Source organism: Phacochoerus africanus, chromosome 9 (genome assembly GCF_016906955.1).
Source record: "Phacochoerus africanus isolate WHEZ1 chromosome 9, ROS_Pafr_v1, whole genome shotgun sequence".
Classification (NCBI taxonomy): Eukaryota; Metazoa; Chordata; class Mammalia; order Artiodactyla; family Suidae; genus Phacochoerus; species Phacochoerus africanus.
The window spans coordinates 106,762,174-106,782,166 of NC_062552.1; the positions used below are offsets into that span (position 1 = coordinate 106,762,174).

The following is a 19,993-nucleotide window of genomic DNA, read 5'->3' on the forward strand; positions in this document are numbered from 1 at the left end:
ACATGGCTCGGATCCCGCGTTGCTGTGGCTCTGGCGTAGGCTGGGTGGCTACAGCTCCGATTCGACCCCTAGCCTGGGAACCTCCATATGCTGTGGGAGCGGCCCAAGAAATAGCAAAAAGACAAAAAAAAAAAAGGCACCATCAAGGGTAAAAAGACCACCCACAGGCTAGGAGATAACATCTACCACACATCATATCCACAAGGAACTCCTAGAAATCATCAAGGAAAAGGATAATACCTCCAACAAGAAAATATCCAAATAAAGCATTTTATGAAAGAAAAAACCCGAATGGGAAAAAGAAAAGAAAAAACCTCATTAGTTATCTAGGAAATGCAAATCAAAACCACATAAAATACCACCATTACTCTTTCCTCTTCCCCTTCTCCCTGCCTCCCCACGACAAAAATAGAGAAACTGACTCTCCCAGTGTAGGCAGAGAAGTAGAGACACAGCATCTTTTACATGTGGCTAGTAGAAGAGTAAACGGGAACCACTGCAGAAAATGGGTTGATGTGAAAGTTATGAAGTAGAAGATAAACGCACCCTACAGCACAGCAATTTCCCTGACTTTTTACACAAGCGAATCACTTGCATGTGTTCACCAGGATGTATGTTCAGAATGCTCACAGAAAAGACAAAAAAATGTTGACAGCAACATGTTCTCAATTACCAAAAAAGTAGAAATAATTCCAATAGCCATCACTTATAGAATGGGTAGATGAATTGTGGTACATTACTAAAATGGAGTATACCACAATAAACACTAAAGGAACTATACCTACAGGTTAATGACATGGAAAAATCTTACAAGTAATTTCTGTAAAAGAAGTAAGCCACAGAATAATACATACAGTATTACTCCATTTGTATAAGGTTCAAAAAGAAAAGAAATTTAAATTATATTATTCTCAATGCATGTGTAGGTAGGAAAGCTGTTAAGAAAAGTAATGCAGTTATTGCAAAGCCCAGGAAGGTGGTAACAGAGGAGGGAGAGAAGAGGACGTGTGGGGAAAGGATGTCCTGATCAGCAGGGAAACATGGGGGCTTCTGGGTGATGCTGGCATCCTATTTATTAAATCGGGTGGTGGGTTGGACTGTCGAATTGAGTATTGAATAAACATTTTAAAATATGTTCCTTTATGTGTATTCAGCAGTTAATAAAGCTTATTAAAACCGCACATCAAAAGACACTAATTATTCAAGAAAGGAAGCTATTTTAACCATTTTCACAGCTCTACATTTGTTAGATAAAACTCCCGGTTCCCTTGGAAAAAAAAAAAAAAAAAACTAAGAATAATGCAGCCAGGAAATGCAGAGTCTCTTCATCTGCCAAACCATTCTCATTTGGTCTCATACACTTTATCAGCTTAGAAATCCTGGATACATCATTTTATTTAGATTCTGAGTTGCATATCCTCAGGCCACACGATCAGCTTAACAGTGAGAGGAAGTAGTGAGCTGATTCTTCTCCCAGGGGCCAGACCTCTGATATTTGGCCAGATAGCAGCAGGCTGTTGTCAGCACGATGCTTCACAGCCACATCCCTCTCGCAAGGAAAAAAAGTGAAACCAAGATAGAGATCTGCTTTCTCTCCTTTCCTCTGGGGTTAGACCCTAAGGACTCTGGATGCAGACTGTCTAGTTCACATTCAGCCCAGTAGCCGGGGGCAACTCACTTAATACATCTGTTTTTCTGTTTTCTCATCTGTAAAATGGAGCTGAAAGTAGTGCCTACCCCTAAAGGGACTGGGTTAATACTGACAAAGCACTTGGGAAAATGGTTGGCATAAATACTCAAAAAAGGGGTAAATGGTAGTTATAATTGCCAGACATAAACTTAAGTCCACATCTACTTGGAAGCTTGACTTAGATCTCTAACTTTACAAATCAGAAATTAAATTCTGGAGTTCCCGTCGTGGCGCAGTGGTTAACGAATCCGACTAGGAACCATGAGGTTGCGGGTTCCATCCCTGGCCTTGCTCAGTGGGTTAATGATCCGGCGTTGCCGTGAGCTGTGGTGTAGGTTGCAGACGTGGCTCGGATCCTGCGTTGCTGTGGCTCTGGCGTAGGCCGGTGGCTACAGCTCCGATTAGACCCCTAGCCTGGGAACCTCCATATGCCGCGGGAGCGGCCCAAGAAATAGCAAAAAGACAAAAAAAAAAAAAAGAAATTAAATTCTTATTATCCCTTCCACACCAGCTCCTTCATCCTTTGAGGTGCTCAGAATGAAACCTTCAATCTTCTCACATTTGGTCCATCACAACTTCTGGTTTGTTAGTCCTACCTTCGAAACTATATCTAGGAGGTCCCACTGTGGCTCAACAGGTTAAGATCCAGGCATAGTGTCCGTGAGGATGTGGGTTCAACCCTTAGCTTCGCTCAGTGGGTTAAGGATCCAGTGTTGCCACACACTGTGGCTTAGGTAACAGATGCGGTTCAGATCCAGCATCACTGTGGCTGTGGTGTAGGTCAGCAGCTGCAGCTCTGATTTGCCCCCTAACCTGGGAACTTCCATATGACACAGGTGCGATTGTAAAAAGAAAAAAAGAAAATATGGAATCCAACCACTTCTCCAAGCTACCACCCTGGCCCACAATACCATCCTCTTCTGGACCACCACAGCAGCCTCCCACTGGTCTCCACACTTCTCCACTTGGCCTCCTCTTCTGACTGCTCTCAACATAGCAGAATTACCTATTCAAGCCTCGTCGGATCACACCACACCTCTGGCTCAAAACCCACCTGTAGCTCCCAGCTCACCCACAGTGAAAGTTTAAGTCCTCACTGTGCCCTCAACACAGTGCGGACTGAGTTTTCACAACCTGTTTCATCTCCTTCTCAAACTTCTCCCCACTTCACTCCACTCCAATCACACACCACGAACACAGCCACCTCCTCAGAGTCTCGGGTCACTTGTTGTTCTTTCCTCCCTCCTGAATTCCGGCAAGGCTCAGTCCTCACTTCCTGTAAATCTTCACTCAAAAGCTACTGCTCAGAGAGTCACACCCTGACCTTATGTAAAATTTCACATCCTCCCTCACTCTGTTCCCTTTCTTTGCCTCATTTTCTACTTCTTCCCACTTAACAGTTATCTAACACACTAACATCTACTTTTTGATCATGTTTCTGGGGTGGCTACCCCAGCAGAATGGATGCTTCACGAGGCAGGAATATCCCACTGTATCCCCAGTGCCTTGAACTTAAGGCACATAGATGGGGCTTCAAAGCACCACTAGTTGAATGAGGATTAAACTTACAAGTTGTCAGTCAAAACAATTAATACAGCCAATACTCTTCTCTCTTTTTATCCTTTGGGACCCTGGATAGAAAAAATCTCAAATACTTATATACATTTTGATGTCATGTCCTTTATTTCTAACTTGATGTTTATTCACTAGGCCCAAATGATTTTTCCAATGCTATAAACATGCTCATCCATGAATACAAACTAGATGGAATTTGACTCTTCAGTTGTGCCGCTCATGCCTTTTCCCAGCTGGTGATACAAAGCGGCTCTCCCAGGACTGGTTCAGAGGAGCTCTTGCTCACCCCGGAAGTCTTTATGGGTAACAGACTCCCAAGCCACTGGGTAACCTCAGCCTGGGAAGAACAAGGACTGTGTCCAACTTTCTCATAATTACATTCCCAGCACCTAAATATTTTTTGCATGAATGAACTAGTTAATGAATGCATATCTGAGCAGCTTATTGTGTTTTGTGACCCACACTGAGGGTGAGGGTGACAGAGGCCACGCAGTGCCCTTGGGTGAGCTAACATATTCTCTGAATGAGGAGAATATTAGAGTTTTAATAAAATATATATAAATATATATATATATGTTAGGCACATATGTTATATGTGTGTATGTGTATATACTTAAGTGTGTATGTTAGGTATGTATGATACTTGGTATATGTATATGTTATGTCTCTGTATGTTTGTGTATCTATGTGTATGGATGTGTTATGTTTATGTATGCACTGTGTGTATAACATTGGGAAATCCAAAACTAATGATAACAGCTGATTAAAAAAAAAAGGGCACAGGAGTTCCCATCATGGCGCAGCAGAAACAAATCCGACTAGGAACCATGAGGTTGCAGGTTCAATCCCTGGCCTCGCTCAGTGGGTTAAGGATCCGGCATTGCCTTGAGCTATGGTGTAGGTTGCAGATGTAGCTCTGATCTGGCATTGCTGTGGCTGTGGCGTAGGCCAGCAGCTACAGCTCCAATTAGACCCCTAATCTGGGAACCTCCATATGCCATGAGTGCAGCCCTAAAATGACCAAAGATAAAATAAATAAATAAATAGGCACAAAAAAAAAAGAAAAATAAAGGAAAAATTTAAAAAAATTTTTTAAAGGGCACAGTGGGGAAGAGGCTGGTCTAGTTTCTTTGCCTATTTTGTTAAAAAAAAAAAAATTCACTGAGGAAGCCATCCTTCCAGTTCTACCTAATAGCTCATTCCCTGCATAAACAGGAGTCCTTCTGCAGTAAGTTTCATGTACCTCTTTCACCTTTTCATTCATTAATCCAACAAATAAAAGTGAACACCTACTAAGTTCTGTGTACCATATTCTGAGAAAAAGAGTACATGAGACAAAGTCCCTTTCCCCTAGTGGGGAAGAGAGACAACAAACAAATAATTTCAGGTAGAGACATGGGCTGCAAAGACTTTTAAAACCAGAGAAAGCAGGGAGGTGGTGGGGGGAGGCAACGCTGAGCAGAGCTCAGAGAGAGAATGGGGGGGAAGAGCTTTAAAGGCTGAGGGAACAGCAAGAGCAGAAATGAGCTTTGGGGAACAGCAGGAGAGGTGGCAGTTAGAGCAGAGTGGATAGGGCGTCAGGCCCGGAGGAAGAAAGGCTCTGTGAAAACTCATTCCTGAGCGAATCCTCTGTCTGAGGTGGATTCCAAAAAGGTCATGAATTACATTTTAAAGCAGAGAAGAACAATTCAAGGTATTAAAGAAAAATAAGACCTCCTCTGTTGAGGAGGGAAAGACACATGCATGCCAAGGGCAGGGCGCCTTGTCTCCATATTCATCAAATGCTTGGGATTTTATCCCATCCGCACCCACCACTCACCCCCAGTAGCCAGAATGAAAAACATAATAGAAATCATCCAGTGGGCTAGTCTTCTTCAGGATTAAGTCTCTCAGCTGTCACCCCTGCCTCCCTCTTAAATGGCTGACATCATCTCTGGTCCTCCCCCAAACAAGTGCCTCTTTCTCTGCTCCCAAATAATTAGCTTCCCCAGACACAATGGGAAAGCCTCAGTCGAAGTGGTGAGGGAAGACATTTGAAGGGCAAGGGAATACTAGTGTTTTGCTAGGGCTGTGGGACAAATGTTCTGGAAATCAAAGGGTTTTTTTTTTTTTTCATGTTTATAATTATTCATATCCTGCAGTATCTGCATAATGGGTCCAATTCAGCCTTGGCCTTGCCGCAAAATTGCCATGTCCGTGGACGAAGGTCAGCACATTACAGGATAAGTGAACAGGAAGCCTCAGGCTGATAATAGTGCCTTAATTTTTTTTTTTTTTTTTTAACTTCGGGAATGAACTTTGCTCTTTCAGTCAATGTGTCTGCGTGCATTTGCAAATATATTATAAGCACAATCACACACTTGTAAAATGCACATCTGTGAAATCCAGCCTTTGCTCTGAGAATCTTGATAAAGATTTTAGGTGATAGGGAAGCTGACTGCTACATCCTCTCTGACGCATGGTAGAATTTTAAAGTCAGAGGAGGCAAAATACTAAGTTAGGAAATCTTTGTGCCATGAGGCAACCTCAGAAACACTACTGCTAAAGGACCCAATCTGAAAAACACACCTAGGCTTAGGTATATTTCCAAAAATATTTCTTTAAAAGAAAATATAAAGATTCAATTATTCAATTTTGATTTGAATAGATTAACCAGAAACTGTTTTTTTTTTTTTGGCTCTGCTCACGGCATGCGGAAGGTCCCAGGCCAGGGATCGAACCTGTGCCACAGCTGTAACCAGAGCCATAGCACTGGATGCTTAACCCACTGAACCAGGAGGAAACTCCAAAAAACTGTTTTTTGTTTTTGTTTTCAAACACTTTGGTCCTGGAGTTCCCTTGTGGCTCAGCGGGTTAAGGATCTGCTGCTGTCACTGCTTTGGCTCTTGTTAAAAGTGTGGTACGGGTTAGATCCCTAGCCTAGGAATTTTGTATGCCACAGGTGCAACCACATAAATAAATAAATAAAACACTTTTGGGGGCTGTTCATGGTTTAACAGAATATCTATGCACTTAGTTCAGAGTCATCTGGCAAACAAGTTCTCAGTTAAATTTTTTTATATTTTTACCATGTAACCTGGCATCTTCGAATTGGAGGTGTGAACAGTGTACTTGTGCTAACTGAAGTCTGAATTTTAAGCGTTTGACAGTTAAGATTCTAATAAAAACCTTTCTAAAGAGAATATTTATTAACATGCCTGAGCCAAAGTAGTCTTAAGTCAGATGCAGGAATTCCACATTTAGCCTACACAAAAGTTTAGGAGGTTTAACGCAGGAAACAATTTTTACAAAAGATTCAAGAGGCATGATTTTTTTTTTTCTGTTTTCTTTTTTTTTTTTTTAGGGCCACACTCTTGGCACATGGAGGTTCTCAGGCCAGGGGTTGAATTGGAGCTATAGCCACTGGCCTACACTACAGCCACAGGAACGCCAGATCAGAGCCTTATCTGCAACCTACACCACAGTTCACAGCCACGCTGGATCCTTAACCCACTGTAGAAGGCCAGAGATTGATCCTGCAACCTCATGGTTCCCAGTCAGATTCATTTCCACTCCTCAAGAAGCATGATTTTATATGCCCTCTCATTCCCAGTATTCTCAGGTCCAAAGAACTGATGCCAGCTCTTTCCTATACATGTGGTTATAGAAAGGTTTTGTCATTCACTTGATTTCATTCACATTTTTCTGAGGGAGGTCATGCACCTTGTTTTTCTCAGACCAACCATGATGGTACTTAGTTACTTCAAATCCTGCCCCAATTTAAGTCCGTAATTAAATTGTTCCTTGATGGATTAAGGATTTCTGGAGTTGTCTTCCTCCTAGCTGTTGTTTTTGGTTATCCAATCACCCCTGGTATGCTCCAGCACACAATAAAATGAGTAGCCAGGTCACCAGGGTGGGGACTAACAACTCCCTGGCTTCTCTAAGTCCCCAGTGCAGCTTCTGGCATTTATATGCCACAAAAATAAGAGATTTACCACTAATGACAGTCTCTTTGTCCCTTACTCCACCATGCCTCCAGCCTCCTGCATTTTAATGAAGGCAAATTGTATATTCCGCTTCCAGGCTGAAATCCAATGCCCCTTGGCTTTATTTTTAGGTGGCACAGCTTAAAAGATAAATTCTTTTTTTTTTTTCTTCCACTTTTCATTTGTCAGAAAAACTGTGGAAGAGTCGGGGAATGGGGGTTGCGGGGAGGGGAAAGGAGGAGTTCGTAACATTGCTCTACCCAGGGACTCCTTGTGTATGTGTGTGTGGGTGACTATTTCTTTCTCAACTTCTCTTCACAAGCCGGGATGTTAAGGTCTGAAATAAGCTGGCTGAGTAAGGCTCCACTTTTTGCTTCCAGGAATCCAGACTAGGAATGGCATTAATAGTTCTCCTCTGTCTTCCTCTCACCTACTTCCCTAAGGCCAAGATCATGGTTTCCTCATAAAAGGATATTCATAGAGAGGCTGCATGGGATGGGTTCAAGATACACATTTTTCCCTTTCTCCTGCCACAAAAACTCCTGATCAGAGAGTCCTAGGCATGTAACAGAAGCAAAAAGGACCGATATAAGGAATGCAACGAGAATAAACTTGAGAAACTGCAACTATGCTATGGCACAAAGTCAGTCTGTTGGGGTGATATTTGTGTGACTGGGAAGAAGGCTGAAGCCAAAAATCAGTTTCCATGGAGCCTTTGTTCTGGCTGAAACTTACCACCTGCATGCATGATGGTGTCAACTTTAAAAAGTTTGTAAAGGGCTGTAAACTGTGGTGGTAAAGCATGGTGGCTAGCACAGAACATCTGCTTAATACATGGTTCGCACTATTAGAGATGACCCACTAGCCCGGACTGACTCATTTGCGGCCTGGTTCCACTTTAAGATTTTGAAGATTTGGTATATTAGTTAAGTGTGGCCGCTACACCTAACACTTTGTAGAAATTTATTCTACAATTTATAAATTTATAAAATTTGCTTATAATAGAAATTTATTCTTGGAGTTTCTTGGTGGCATAGTAGGTTAAGGATCTAGCTTTGTCACTGCAGTGGCTCAGGTCACTGCTGTGGTGTGAGCTCAATCCCTGACCTGGGAACTTCCACATTCCACAGGCACAGCCAGAAAAGTGGAGAGGAGAAGAGATGAGAGGGGAAGAGAGAAATGAAAGAAAAAAAGAAAAATGAAATTTACTCTCTCTTAGTTCTGGAAGCCAAAAGTTTGAAATCAAAATCACTGGGCCAAAATTAAGATGTCAACAAGGCAGGAGTTCCCATCGTGGCTCAGTGGAAACAAACCTAATTAGTATCCACGAGGACACAGGTTGGATCCTTGGTCTCACTCAGTGAATTAAGGATCTGCCATTGCTGTGTGCTGTGGCATAGGTCACAGATGAGGCTCAGATCTGGCGTTGCTGTGGTGTAGGCTGACAGCTGCAGATCCAGTTCTACCCCTAGCCTGGGCACTTTCATACGCCAAAGTTGAGCCACCCCACCCAAAAAAAGATGTCAACAAAGCAATGGCCCCTCCAGAGGCTCTAGAGGAGAACCCATTCCTTGCAGCTTCCAGCTACTGGTAGCCACTGGCATTCCTTGGCGGTGCCTCATCATCCCAGTGTTCAAGGCCAGCATCTTCAAATCCCCTTCTGTTCTGTCTTCACATTGCCTCCTTTGTGTAGGCAAAATCCCTTTGCCTCCCTCTTACATGTGATTACATTTAGGACTCAGCCAGATAATCCCGGGTCATCGCCCTATCTTAACTTAATCACCCCTTAACTTAATCATGCCTGCAAGGATTCTTTCTACAGGTTCCAGGGACTAGAACCTGATGTTTTAGGGGGCCATTATACGGCCATCCGCACTAGGAAAACTTGGAACTACCCACAGGATAGGGCAGGCAGCAGTGACTGCATGAAACCTCAGACTGTTACAAAGATACTTGCTGTGCACACTGCTATTCAGTGTAGCATCTGCAATTAATGTCTATGATATCATGACATAGCACAGCTATCCAAATCTTTTGGATTTAAATTAAAAATGTGAGCCACACAACAGCCTCCAGAATGGAACTTAATTAGAAGGATGTCTGCATTATCCATGTGGAGTGGGCTGAAGCCTAGTTTTTCCTGCTTATCACCTGGCCTTAGCTCTACCAACCACTCACTTTTCCTCACTGCTAAACACAGTCATGTGAGGAAACCTGGGAGGAGCTGGCCTAGTCGGCAAGAATAGTCTGGGTAATAGGGATGTGCCGTGAGGTCCTTTACCCAGCAGGTTCTCTGATGGGTAGTTGGGTATCAGCAGGAGAGCTGGGATGGCGCTCTTGGTTTATTACCTTTTTCTTTACCACCCTGATGCTCTGCACAGACCTCCACAGTTCCTGGGTCCCCGAGTTAGAAATACCGGCTGAGGTGGGGCTGGTCCTGCAGGAAAAGCCTGTGGCAACCAACAGAGAGTTCCTTCTCCACAGAACTGCGTTTAATGTTCATATGTGGAAACAGATGGAATTAGTAATGTTTGAGCAATTTTTAAGCTAAAATTATGCTTTCAAAAAAATAAAATACTGATATTTTGTTCAAGGATTTTTTTGGGGGGGCATTGTTTTGACTTTTTTTTTTCTTTTTGGCCACATTCATACCATGTGCCAGGGATCCCAGGCCAGGGATCAAACCCACACCACGGGAGCCACCCGAGCCACAGCAGTGACAACACTGGGTCCTTAACCTGCTGAACCACAGAGGAACTCCTGTTTTGAGTTTTTTTAATGTTTTTTAAACTTTTTTGTCTTTTTGCCTTTTTGCCTTTTTCTAGGGTCGCTCCCGCAGCATATGGAGGTTCCCAGGCTGGGGGTCAAATCGAACCTGTAGCCACCAGCCTACGCCAGAGCCACAGCAACGAGGGACGCAAGCCATGTCTGCAATCTACACCACAGCTCACGGCAATGCCAGATCCTTAACCCACTGAGCAAGGCCAGGGATCGAACCTGCAACCTCATGGTTTCTAGTCGGATTCATTAACCACTGCGCCACGATCGTAACTCCTAAACTTTTTGATTTTTAAATTGATTTTTTTCAATTAAAAAAGCTTTTCAAACCCATTTTTTCCCCAATGTAACCATTTTTATTCAAAAGAACCATTAAACCTTGGTATGGAACACAAAAGTTTATGCACATATCCCAAATTGTCACAGAGAAAATTAAAAATAGGTACTTAAGAATTCAGATTTAATAAAATAATTTTTATCTCATTAAGGATATTAAATGAAATTGCTTTTTTTGTTTGTTTTACTATGAGTACACAGTGGCCTTAAGTTTTACTTGCCATGATTTTTGCACCATTAGTGCAAATGCTAATGCAGTTAAAAAAAAAAAGGCAAAAAAGTCTTAGAATTATTAGGAAAATAATTTTGGTTCCACGCCTCCCCGCCCCCCCCGGCCCCCCAGAGGGTCTTGGGAAAACTTAGAGATCTACAGACCACACTTTGAAAACTGCTGCCTTAAACAATAAGGTTTTGATGATTTAAAGATTAAACCCATTAAAGGTCAAAATCTTCATCAATAACAAGCTAACATCCTCAGAAAGATGAGGGCAACATAATTTTGACTACCTCCAAAGTTAGTTTTGCAAAAATAAGTGGTGAAGAGTTAAAGCAAATCAATCCATCTGTCATATAAACAGTTCTGAGCAATCAGGAAATCTTTGAGGCTAAAAGTAAGGTAGGAACCAGATGTAAAAAAATCTGAATGTCTTGAATATGATCAATGATCTGCAAGTAGGGCCATTTTAGGACAACTGAGCAGAGAAATCATACTCAGTAGCAGAGGAGTAGAGGAAGCTACAGCTGCAGCAGGAAGCTCAAGGCAAATAAACCACACAAGAATCCCTAGGCTGCTCAAATATCCTGGGGCCAGGCTGCCTGATGGTCAAACTCTCTCGCCACTTTCTAACATAACTGCAGTAAATCCCAAACCATTCTGTCTCAGTCTCCTCACGTGTAATATGAATACAATATCAAATAACTTCCCCATATGATTGTGTAAAGAGTTCATGAGATGATGTAGTTTAAGCACTGAGCACAGTACCTGAGAGAGTAGTTAGTGAATGTATCTTATGAAACATAAATAGTCTTCTGAACCGATTCACTGCCCAGTGTTCAGTAATTTTTCCCAAACACACAAATGCTTAATTAGCCCAGTCTTGCTGGTATTAGGTGTTCAGTAAAGGTTGCATTCTCCCTCCTGCCAAACTAGGAAGTCTGTCTGGACCTGTCATTTCATCCACGCTGCTGTGAGTATTATGGCTTTCTCCGCAGCAACTGACTGAGAAATCCCATGCTTAAACATCAAAAAATACACCAATGTGTAAATTGTTATGTAGAAATGGAAGTGCTTGTTATACAGTAGAATGATGCTTTATATTTTCTTTAAATTATTTTTTATTGCTGGTGAAAACGTTTGAGAAACAAAGGAATTGTTTTTGGGTAGGGGTGCCGAACCCATGGCATATGGAAGTTTCCAGGCTAGGGGGCGAATTGGAGCTATAGCTGCTGGTCTACACCACAACCACAGCAACTTGAGATCCAAGTCACATCTGCAACCTACACCACAGCTCACGGCAACGCCAGATCCTTAACCCACTGAGCGAGGCCAGAGATAACCCTGCATCCTCATGAATACTAGTCTGATTCGTTTCTGCTGGGCCATAATGGGAACTCCCACAAAGGAATTGTTTTTAAAAATCAAAACTGGGAGTTCCTCTCATGGTGCAGTGGTAACAAACCTGACTAATATCCATGAGGACTCAGGTTTGATCCCTGGCCTTAGTGGGTTAAGTATCTGGCACTGCCATGAGCTGCGATGTAGGTCACAGATGTGGCTCGGATCCAGTGTTGCTGTGGCTGTGGTGTAGTCTGGCAGTTGCAGCACAAACTAGACCCCTAGCCTGGAAACTTTCATATGCCTTGGGTGCAGCCCTAAAAAAAAAAGAATAAAAGACAAAAAAAAAAAAAAAAAAACAATACTGGCAAAACATTTAACCCAGCAACAGGAAAACATCAACCTGGCTTTTTGCTGGTAGGTCTCTGTGGTAGACAAAATAATGCTGCTATGCTCCTCCACAAAAATGTCCACGCCCTAATCTCCAGAACCAATGAGTATGTCCCCTTATGCGGCAAAAGAGACTCTGCAGATGTGATTAAGTTAAAAACCTTTAGGTGGGAAAATTATTCTGGATTATCCTTGTGGGTCCGATGTAATCACAAGAGTCCTTAAAAATGGAAGAGTAAGGCAGAGGTCAGAGAAAGATCTGACTACAGAAGAAAGGCACAGAGAGATGCAACATTGCTGGATTTGGAGACAGAGGAAGAGGCCACACGCCAGGAAATGTTGAGAGCCTCTAGAAGCTGGTATGCTTCAGGGCACAAAAAAATAAGTAGCCAGGTCACCCTGGTGGGAACTACCCAGTCTCCCGATTTCACTCAGCTCCCCAGTGCAGCTTCTTGCCATTTAAATGCCACAAAGTAAGAGCCTAACCATTAATGACAGCCTTCACCCTGGAAGATCTGGATTCTAGAGGTCTGGGACACAAAAACATCCGTGTGTGTAAGTGGTGACTCCTTAGATATGGTGGTGGTTCACAATTGGAGAGACATTTGTTTCTACTCATAAGGAGCTCACAATTTAGGGGCTAATGTAATGCCAATAATAAATAAATTAAATTAAATTAATAAATAAATAAGCAAGCAAGCATACTTCAAGAAACAGGTTAATAGCTAGAGACAAAGGTAAAAGGCTGGACATGGCTTAAAACACAGAAATCCTGCCATAGGCTTATGTTGACAAAAACAAGGTGTAGAATTAAGCCAGATGAGATCTCTGTCTCCTCTCTCCTAAGTGGCCAGTGTTTCGGGGCCCTGAAGCAGATGAAACAGAATTCTGGCAGCCCTCGCAGACCTCTCACAGAAAAGCATCCCTGGTGAGCACAGACCTCAGTCAGAGCCCCCACCTGTCCTACCTGCTTCTTTATGAGGTGGTGATGTGCTGGCCCAGGGGGTGTCGTCTTCAAACTGGACCCAGCTGCTGATGGCTGAGGCCAGGTCAGGGGAGGGCTGCTCAGGGCTCCCAGGAGGGGAGGCTGCCTCAGAGATGAGGCCTGTCTTTTCAGAAGAGTCATCGTGCTCTGAGTGGGAAAGGTCCTGAGAGCCTCCATCTCCCACCTGGTTCTCCCCAGACGAGCTCTCGGACTGGTCTGAGGAAGATGACGGTCCTGGCAGGTGCTCTTCAGTGCTCCCTGAAACAGACACCAGAAACTGCCATCACACCCTGTGAGGAAGGCCACTCTTCAGAACGGTCTCGTGGAAGAAAAACAAAGGACAGGTGAGGGTGATCAAAGGACTCACCACTACAGTGGGTGAGGGTGAAGAAACAGCCATGCCCACCTGCCTCCATGCCCAAGGAGTGTTTTCCTAAAAATGTGTAAAAACTATAACCTATGTCCACAGCAGTTTCCACGCAGGCTGAGACTGCGAGTCTTGCTCACTATTCTGATCCTACCATGTCCTCCTGCGCTTGGGGATCACAAACAAAATTCCCTCAGATGCTAAGCAAAAAATAGGACTTGGTCTAATTAGAAAACCAAAAGGCAACAGGGACTGGTGGGGACTATGGCTCAACAGGAGAGCTTCTGCCTGGACTAAAGACACTCCAGTTTAAACTTGTGCAGTCCAAACGACACACGTCTGCAGGCCACCATGTGCAGACCCTACATTAACGACCAGCTGAAAGTGGCACGGAGGCCCTTCCTCAAGCTTTGTATCACTTCATTGGTCCGAGAACATTTAAGAGCCTTCGAAAAGTTTCTTTAAATAACAGAACTAGATCCCAATTTTGGTAATGGTTATACAAATATATACATGTGCTAATGATATATTTATCAGTTGTAGACCAAAAATGGCCAATTTTACCACATGAAAACTTTAAAAAAATGAAAGTACTTGTATGAAACTCCTTTCTCCCATCACTAGCCAAACAAACTGGTCCACCTAAATATAATCAAAACCTTTGGCCAGGTGCTGGCCTAAAAAACAAAAGATGAGCCACACATGTAATTTAAATTTTCTAGGAGCCACATTTAAAAAACTAAAAAGAGATGGAGTTCCCACCATGGTGCAGTGGTTAACGAATCCGACTAGGAACCATGAGGTTTCAGGTTCGATCCCTGGCCTTGCTCAGTGGGTTAAGGATCCAGCATTGCTGTGAGCTGTGGTGTAGATTGCAGATGTGGCTTGGATCCCACTTTGCTATGGCTCTGGCATAAGCCGGTAGCTACAGCTCCAATTTGACCTCTAGCCTGGGAACCTCCATATGCTGGGGAGCGGCCCTAGAAAAGGCAAAAAGGCCAAAAAACAAAAAAACAAAAACATCCAAAAAAACCCAAAAAACTAAAAAGAGGAATTCCCTCAGATGTAGTGGGTTAAGGATCCAGTGTTATTGTTGCAGTGGCTTAGGTGGCCCAGGAACTTCCACATGCTGCGGAAATGGCCTAAATAAATACATAAAATTTAAATAATAAAAAACTAAAAGGAAACAGGAGAAACTACTTTTAATAATAGGTATTTCAACCCAGCATGTTGAAAATGTATAATTCCAACATGTAATTGATAAAAAAAAAATTGTTAATGAAACATTTAACTTTCACTAGGTCTTCAATATTCATTGTAGGTATTTTATACTCACACTCAATTCATGCACTCAGTGGTGCATCTCAATTCAGATTAGCCACATTTCAAGGACTCAATAGCCACATGGCTACCATACTGGAGAGCATACCTGTAAATGCACTTTCTAGGTGCTGTAAATGAAGCTGGGGTGATTTCCGGTAGTAGAAGCAGTGGCCTTGGAACAGAGCCAGCTGACATGGCTCTGTAAATAGCTTCTATACCCGCCCTTGACCTTCATCCCTGCTGCACTTCCTCAGAAGTCAATCTAGCCACCTTCATCATGATCATGGGTGACAATCCCTGAGCTCCTCCCATGTGACAGTCACTCTAAGCACTTTACATGTTAACTCATTTAATCCTCAGAACCACCCCGAGGTGGGTACTGTGATCATCCCTATGGCACAGATACACTACTGCCCAGGGAGGTGAAATAAATTATCCACCCAAGGGTCCATCACTCAACCATGATGGAGCAGGCTTTGAGCCCAAGAGGTCTGGCTCTAGTACCTGTCACTCTTAACAACTGTGCTTTAAAAACTAGAAAATCCAAATTGCTCTTGCGACTAACAATCAAAAATGACTGAGAGTAAACTACTTTGTAAATATGAAGTGCATGTTCATTGGAAGAAAACAGCCAATACCTTCTAATGTTTCTAGGCCCTTGTTTGGGGCCCTAAGCTTCCTGAGATGCTTTCTCCAGGCTTCTAAGTGGAAGACTCTACACCTGAGAAAAGTGACAGACTGGATCTTTTTTCCACACTAAGACCTGAAAACCCAAGAAGGACCAAGTAGAAATGAGTAGGTGTGGTTCGTTGTTAATCTTTTCAGTTAAGCAAAACAAAAGCATTCCTTACCCTCAGAAGGGGCAGGAAAGAGCGGCTCCTCACTGAAGGAGACCCACTCTGACTGGTGGGTTGCGATCACATGGTCCAAGGTCGTCATGCTAGGAAGGCACTGGTCATCTTCACACTGCTGGCCTCGGGCAGCCCCCAGAGCGATGTCTGGGGTGGGGTGGGGGTCTGGTAGTGCAGTGGATTGGAGCCCAGGGTCTGTTATGGGGGTCTTGTCGGGGGTGACACTCTGAACGTAGACAGATTAGCCTCTTGCCTTTGATTAATCTGCCAAGCAGAAATCTGTTTTTAAAAAATGATAACAATTAAAGGGATAAACATCACATCATAACCAATTCACAACAGGTCTAGGGCTTTCAACACTGCCCACAAGGAGGTCTGGGTCATTTCTAACCTACTTAGCTTTCTCCTTCTCTGTCCCTGTCATAACCTCACTTCTCATATGGAAATATCTGCCTTTAGCATCAACATCTGTGCATGTGCCTTCATATCAGACTTATAATCATGCAATTTAAAAAATTATATATTAAGCAAAGTAAAAAAAATTAATCATGCAAATTTTAGGAATTGGATTCCCCAAATTTCCCAATTACTGTATTTTAAAAATACCTTTATCTATAACATAATATCATCATTGTAAAACAAATATTAAAACTTTTCAAAGTGCTTTCACTTTCCTTTACCAGATGGCAAAATAAAAGCATGTTTTTTTCCTATTAAATCAGTATGGTTTCTTGCCTTAGGCAGGTAGCTCTTTGCAAAGCCTGATTTAAATCTTTGGCAGAAACCCAACCATCTCCAGATGGTATCTCCAAGCACGATTTACCAATCAAGAAAAATAGAAATGGAGTCATCTTGTTCATTTGGAGTAAGAGGGTAGGGCATATTTGCTTTAGTGAAAAATATGAATTAAAGAAACAGGCCAGCAAGTTCCCTTTGTGGCTCAGTGGTTAACGAACCCGATTAGTATCCATGAGAATGTGGGTTCGCTCAGTGGATCAAGGATCCGGCATTGCCGTGAGCTGTGATGTAGGTCACAGACATGGCTTGGATCCCCCATTGCTGTGGTTGTGATGTGGGCTGGCAGCTGTAGCTCCAATTTCACCCCTAGCCTGGGAACTTCCATATGTCGCAGGCGTGGCCCTAAAAAGCAAAGAAAAAAAGAAAAGAAACATGCCAATTTGAATTACTGTGTAAAAGTCTAGCCTTTGCTCACATTGCAATTACACTATATGTGAGGATACCTAATAGACTTATATTACTGTTTGTTCTATTAATGTCTTACGACAACTCAAATCTAACTCTTGAACTTAAAGTGAATTAGTAAAATCTGAATTAATGTAAACCAGCCTCACAGAGCACCAGGTTTAATCCCTGGCCCTACTCAGTGAATTAAGGATCGAATGTTGCCATGAGCTGTGGTGTAGGTCGCAGACATGGCTCGGATCTGGCATTGCTGTGACTGAGGCATAGGTACTCTACAAAGAGTTGAGACTGGTTTAGAGAACTCAGAAGAGTTCTCTCAAGTCCCACAGAATCAACTTTAGCACAGCGCTCTACAGCTCCGACGGGATCCCTAGCCTAGGTACCTCTCCGTATGCTGCAGGTACAGCCCTAAAAAGACAAAATAAATAAGCAAACAAATAAATAAATGTCAGCTATCGCCATTGCTACTGTAGGCAAGTGACTCACGTGAAGGTACACGTCAGCAGAAGTCTTGGGACCAGAATGCAAATACAAAACCACTCCATTTCTGTCCCTTACACATTCTGATTTTTAGCGATTTCCCTTTTCGGTCATTTTTAGAGCAGTTCTCCCAGATGCTAAGTGGAGTCACGCACTCAGCTTCCTCTTTACAGATATAGCCACATTCTGGCTGAGGAACCAAGACTCCTACTCAGAAAGTATGAATGAAGGAAAAACCCTGGAGATTCACCCACCTTCCTCAGCTTGTCCATCACAGATCCAGACATGGGCTGGCTACAGACCATGAGTAGTCCCAAGAAAGCCTGGTGGAACAAATTCACCACCAGGAACTCCTATCATAACCCTGTGAATCGTAGGTATCTGCCATGAAACAGCCACATCCAAGGAACCCTAAGATGCCCGACCTTGAGGAACACTGGGAGAGCAGCTAGAAAACCACAGAGGAACCTGACTGTCCTGAGACCACATTCACACTGGAATTGGTGAGTTCTCTAAACCAGTCTCACAGAAGCCCACTGGAATCAACTCTCCATGGAAACCTCACCACATTTTAGAATGTAAACCATAAAGCAAAGCTTAGAATCACCACAAATGAGTACTGACTCACTATCAGAAGCAGTGTTGACCAAGAGACACTACAAATCTCACTGAAGTCTCTGGGCTGCCATTTCAGAGAAAAGCTTCTTCTTCAGCTTCCCTTGCACACTAAGATTTGTGGGTGGGGAATGCAGTTGGCTGATTAAACGGGAGTCCGAGAAATAGATCTGCCTTACATCGATCTTCTAATCCGTGTTCATGAGCCCTATGTGTTCAGATATGTACCAGGCACCCTTGAGATACTGACACTCAAGCAGCTAGCAATCTAGCTGGGGAGACAAAGATGTTCAGAACAGCAAACATGACAAATCCGGGAATCACTGCCTGATAGAATAGCTGGGACAACGCGGCCAGAGAAAGATCCACAAGGGCTGTAACCATGAGGGAGTGAGCAGGTTTTTGGAATTGAAGGACATCCTTGGCTCTGGGCCACCGGAAGGGAAGAGTCAGGACATCTTTGGCTCTGGACCACTGGAAAGGAAGAGTAGAACATCCTTGGGTCAGGGATCAGCCTAAGTGATGATTAAGAATTAGACCTTCATGAGGCTTATTTCTGGGCCAGTGAAAGGGTCAGTCTGATGACAGCTGAGGCATCTACCAGGGAAATGTGGGAAGAAAGGACTGATGGACCTTAAGAGTTCAGTAAATGGGAAGCTGCTAAAAATTTGAGTGGAGAGTGACTCAGGAAATGCACTTACGGGAGATGAACATTCCTCAGAATGTAATGAGCAGGAGTATGGTGACAGAAACCATCAGCCACAACAGGACCTCAAAGTGTTTCACAAGACCAGGAGCTAGCATTACCAGGAACATGTACTGGGAACTCTGTGCTGGGCCCACACTAGGGCCTGACAATATAAGAAAGAATGAGACGGCGTCATTGGCCTCTAGCTGCCTCCAGTAGATTGCAGGGAGGTATGTCAGTGACACACAGTGATAACACAATAGGCTCTCTAACCTACTGTGACAAGTTAGCCATCAAAACAATTTCAGCAGAGAGTAAGGGTGGTAAAAGACAAGACAGCAACAACAACAACAAAAATACCAGGAGTTCCCATTGTGGTTCAGCCATTAACAAACCCGACTAGCATCCATGAGGATGCGGGTTCGATCCCTGGCCTCACTCAGTGGGTTAAGGATCCAGCATTACCGTGAGCTGTGGTATAGTTCACAGACATGGCTCAGATCCCTCATTACTGTGGCTGTGGCATAGACAGGCGGCTACAGCTCTGATTGGCCCCCTAGCCTGGGAACCTCCTTATGCCACAAGTGCAGCCCTAAAAAGACCAAAAAAAAAAAAAAAGCCTATGAAGAGCTTGAGCAGTAGGCAGTCATGAGCTGCATCTTAAACTGGAGGGGAGGGTTCTGAGCAAAAGTGCGGAGGGGCGAAGGTATTATAGGAAGAAGAAGAAATGACATGTCTAGTTCACAGTGAGTGATGCTCTGTTTATCTGAGGCATGTAGGAGTGAGGGCCCTGGAAAGGGAGGGGCTGGAAAATGACAGTTCTACATTTCGGAATGAGTTTGAACACTTGAAACGCTTTCTGTTCCTACTGCCATTGCCTTGTTCAGATCCTCCTTGTCTCTCAGTTAGACAATCACTAGTCTCTACTTGTCTCCCCGCCCTCAGCATCATCCCCTTGAGCCTATCACCCAACCTATTATGCCAGCGGGGTCTTCCTAAAACCTGAAAATGCCCGTGCCATGGCTCTGCCTTAAAAGCTCCCCAGTGGCTCCTCCCAGCCATAGATTCCTTCCTCCTTATGTTGGCCAGAGTCAGTTTCTATTGCTTGCAATGAAGAACTCTGATATACGGTCCCCTTCCTTGACTCCCTCTAATCCCACTTGTTCCTTTTCCCCCATGGCTTCTGTAA

The 19,993-nt window shown here is 43.5% G+C and overlaps 1 protein-coding gene across 8 annotated transcripts in view; it reads right to left on the minus strand.

Annotated features, from left to right (window-relative positions):
• The window catches only part of STON2 (stonin 2), a 151,488-nt gene that overhangs the window by 104,132 nt on the left and 27,363 nt on the right, over positions 1-19,993 (minus strand). For 5 of the 8 annotated variants that reach the window (XM_047795248.1, XM_047795245.1, XM_047795242.1 and 2 more), the window contains 2 exons: positions 15,819-16,097; positions 13,251-13,535 (listed from right to left, as the gene is read on the minus strand). In XM_047795248.1, the coding sequence (XP_047651204.1) occupies positions 13,251-13,535; positions 15,819-15,906 (373 nt within the window). In that variant the 5' untranslated portion in view covers positions 15,907-16,097. The remainder of the gene's footprint in view (positions 1-13,250; positions 13,536-15,818; positions 16,098-19,993) is intronic. The other 3 variants (XM_047795249.1, XM_047795244.1, XM_047795243.1) reach the window with 2 other exon arrangements.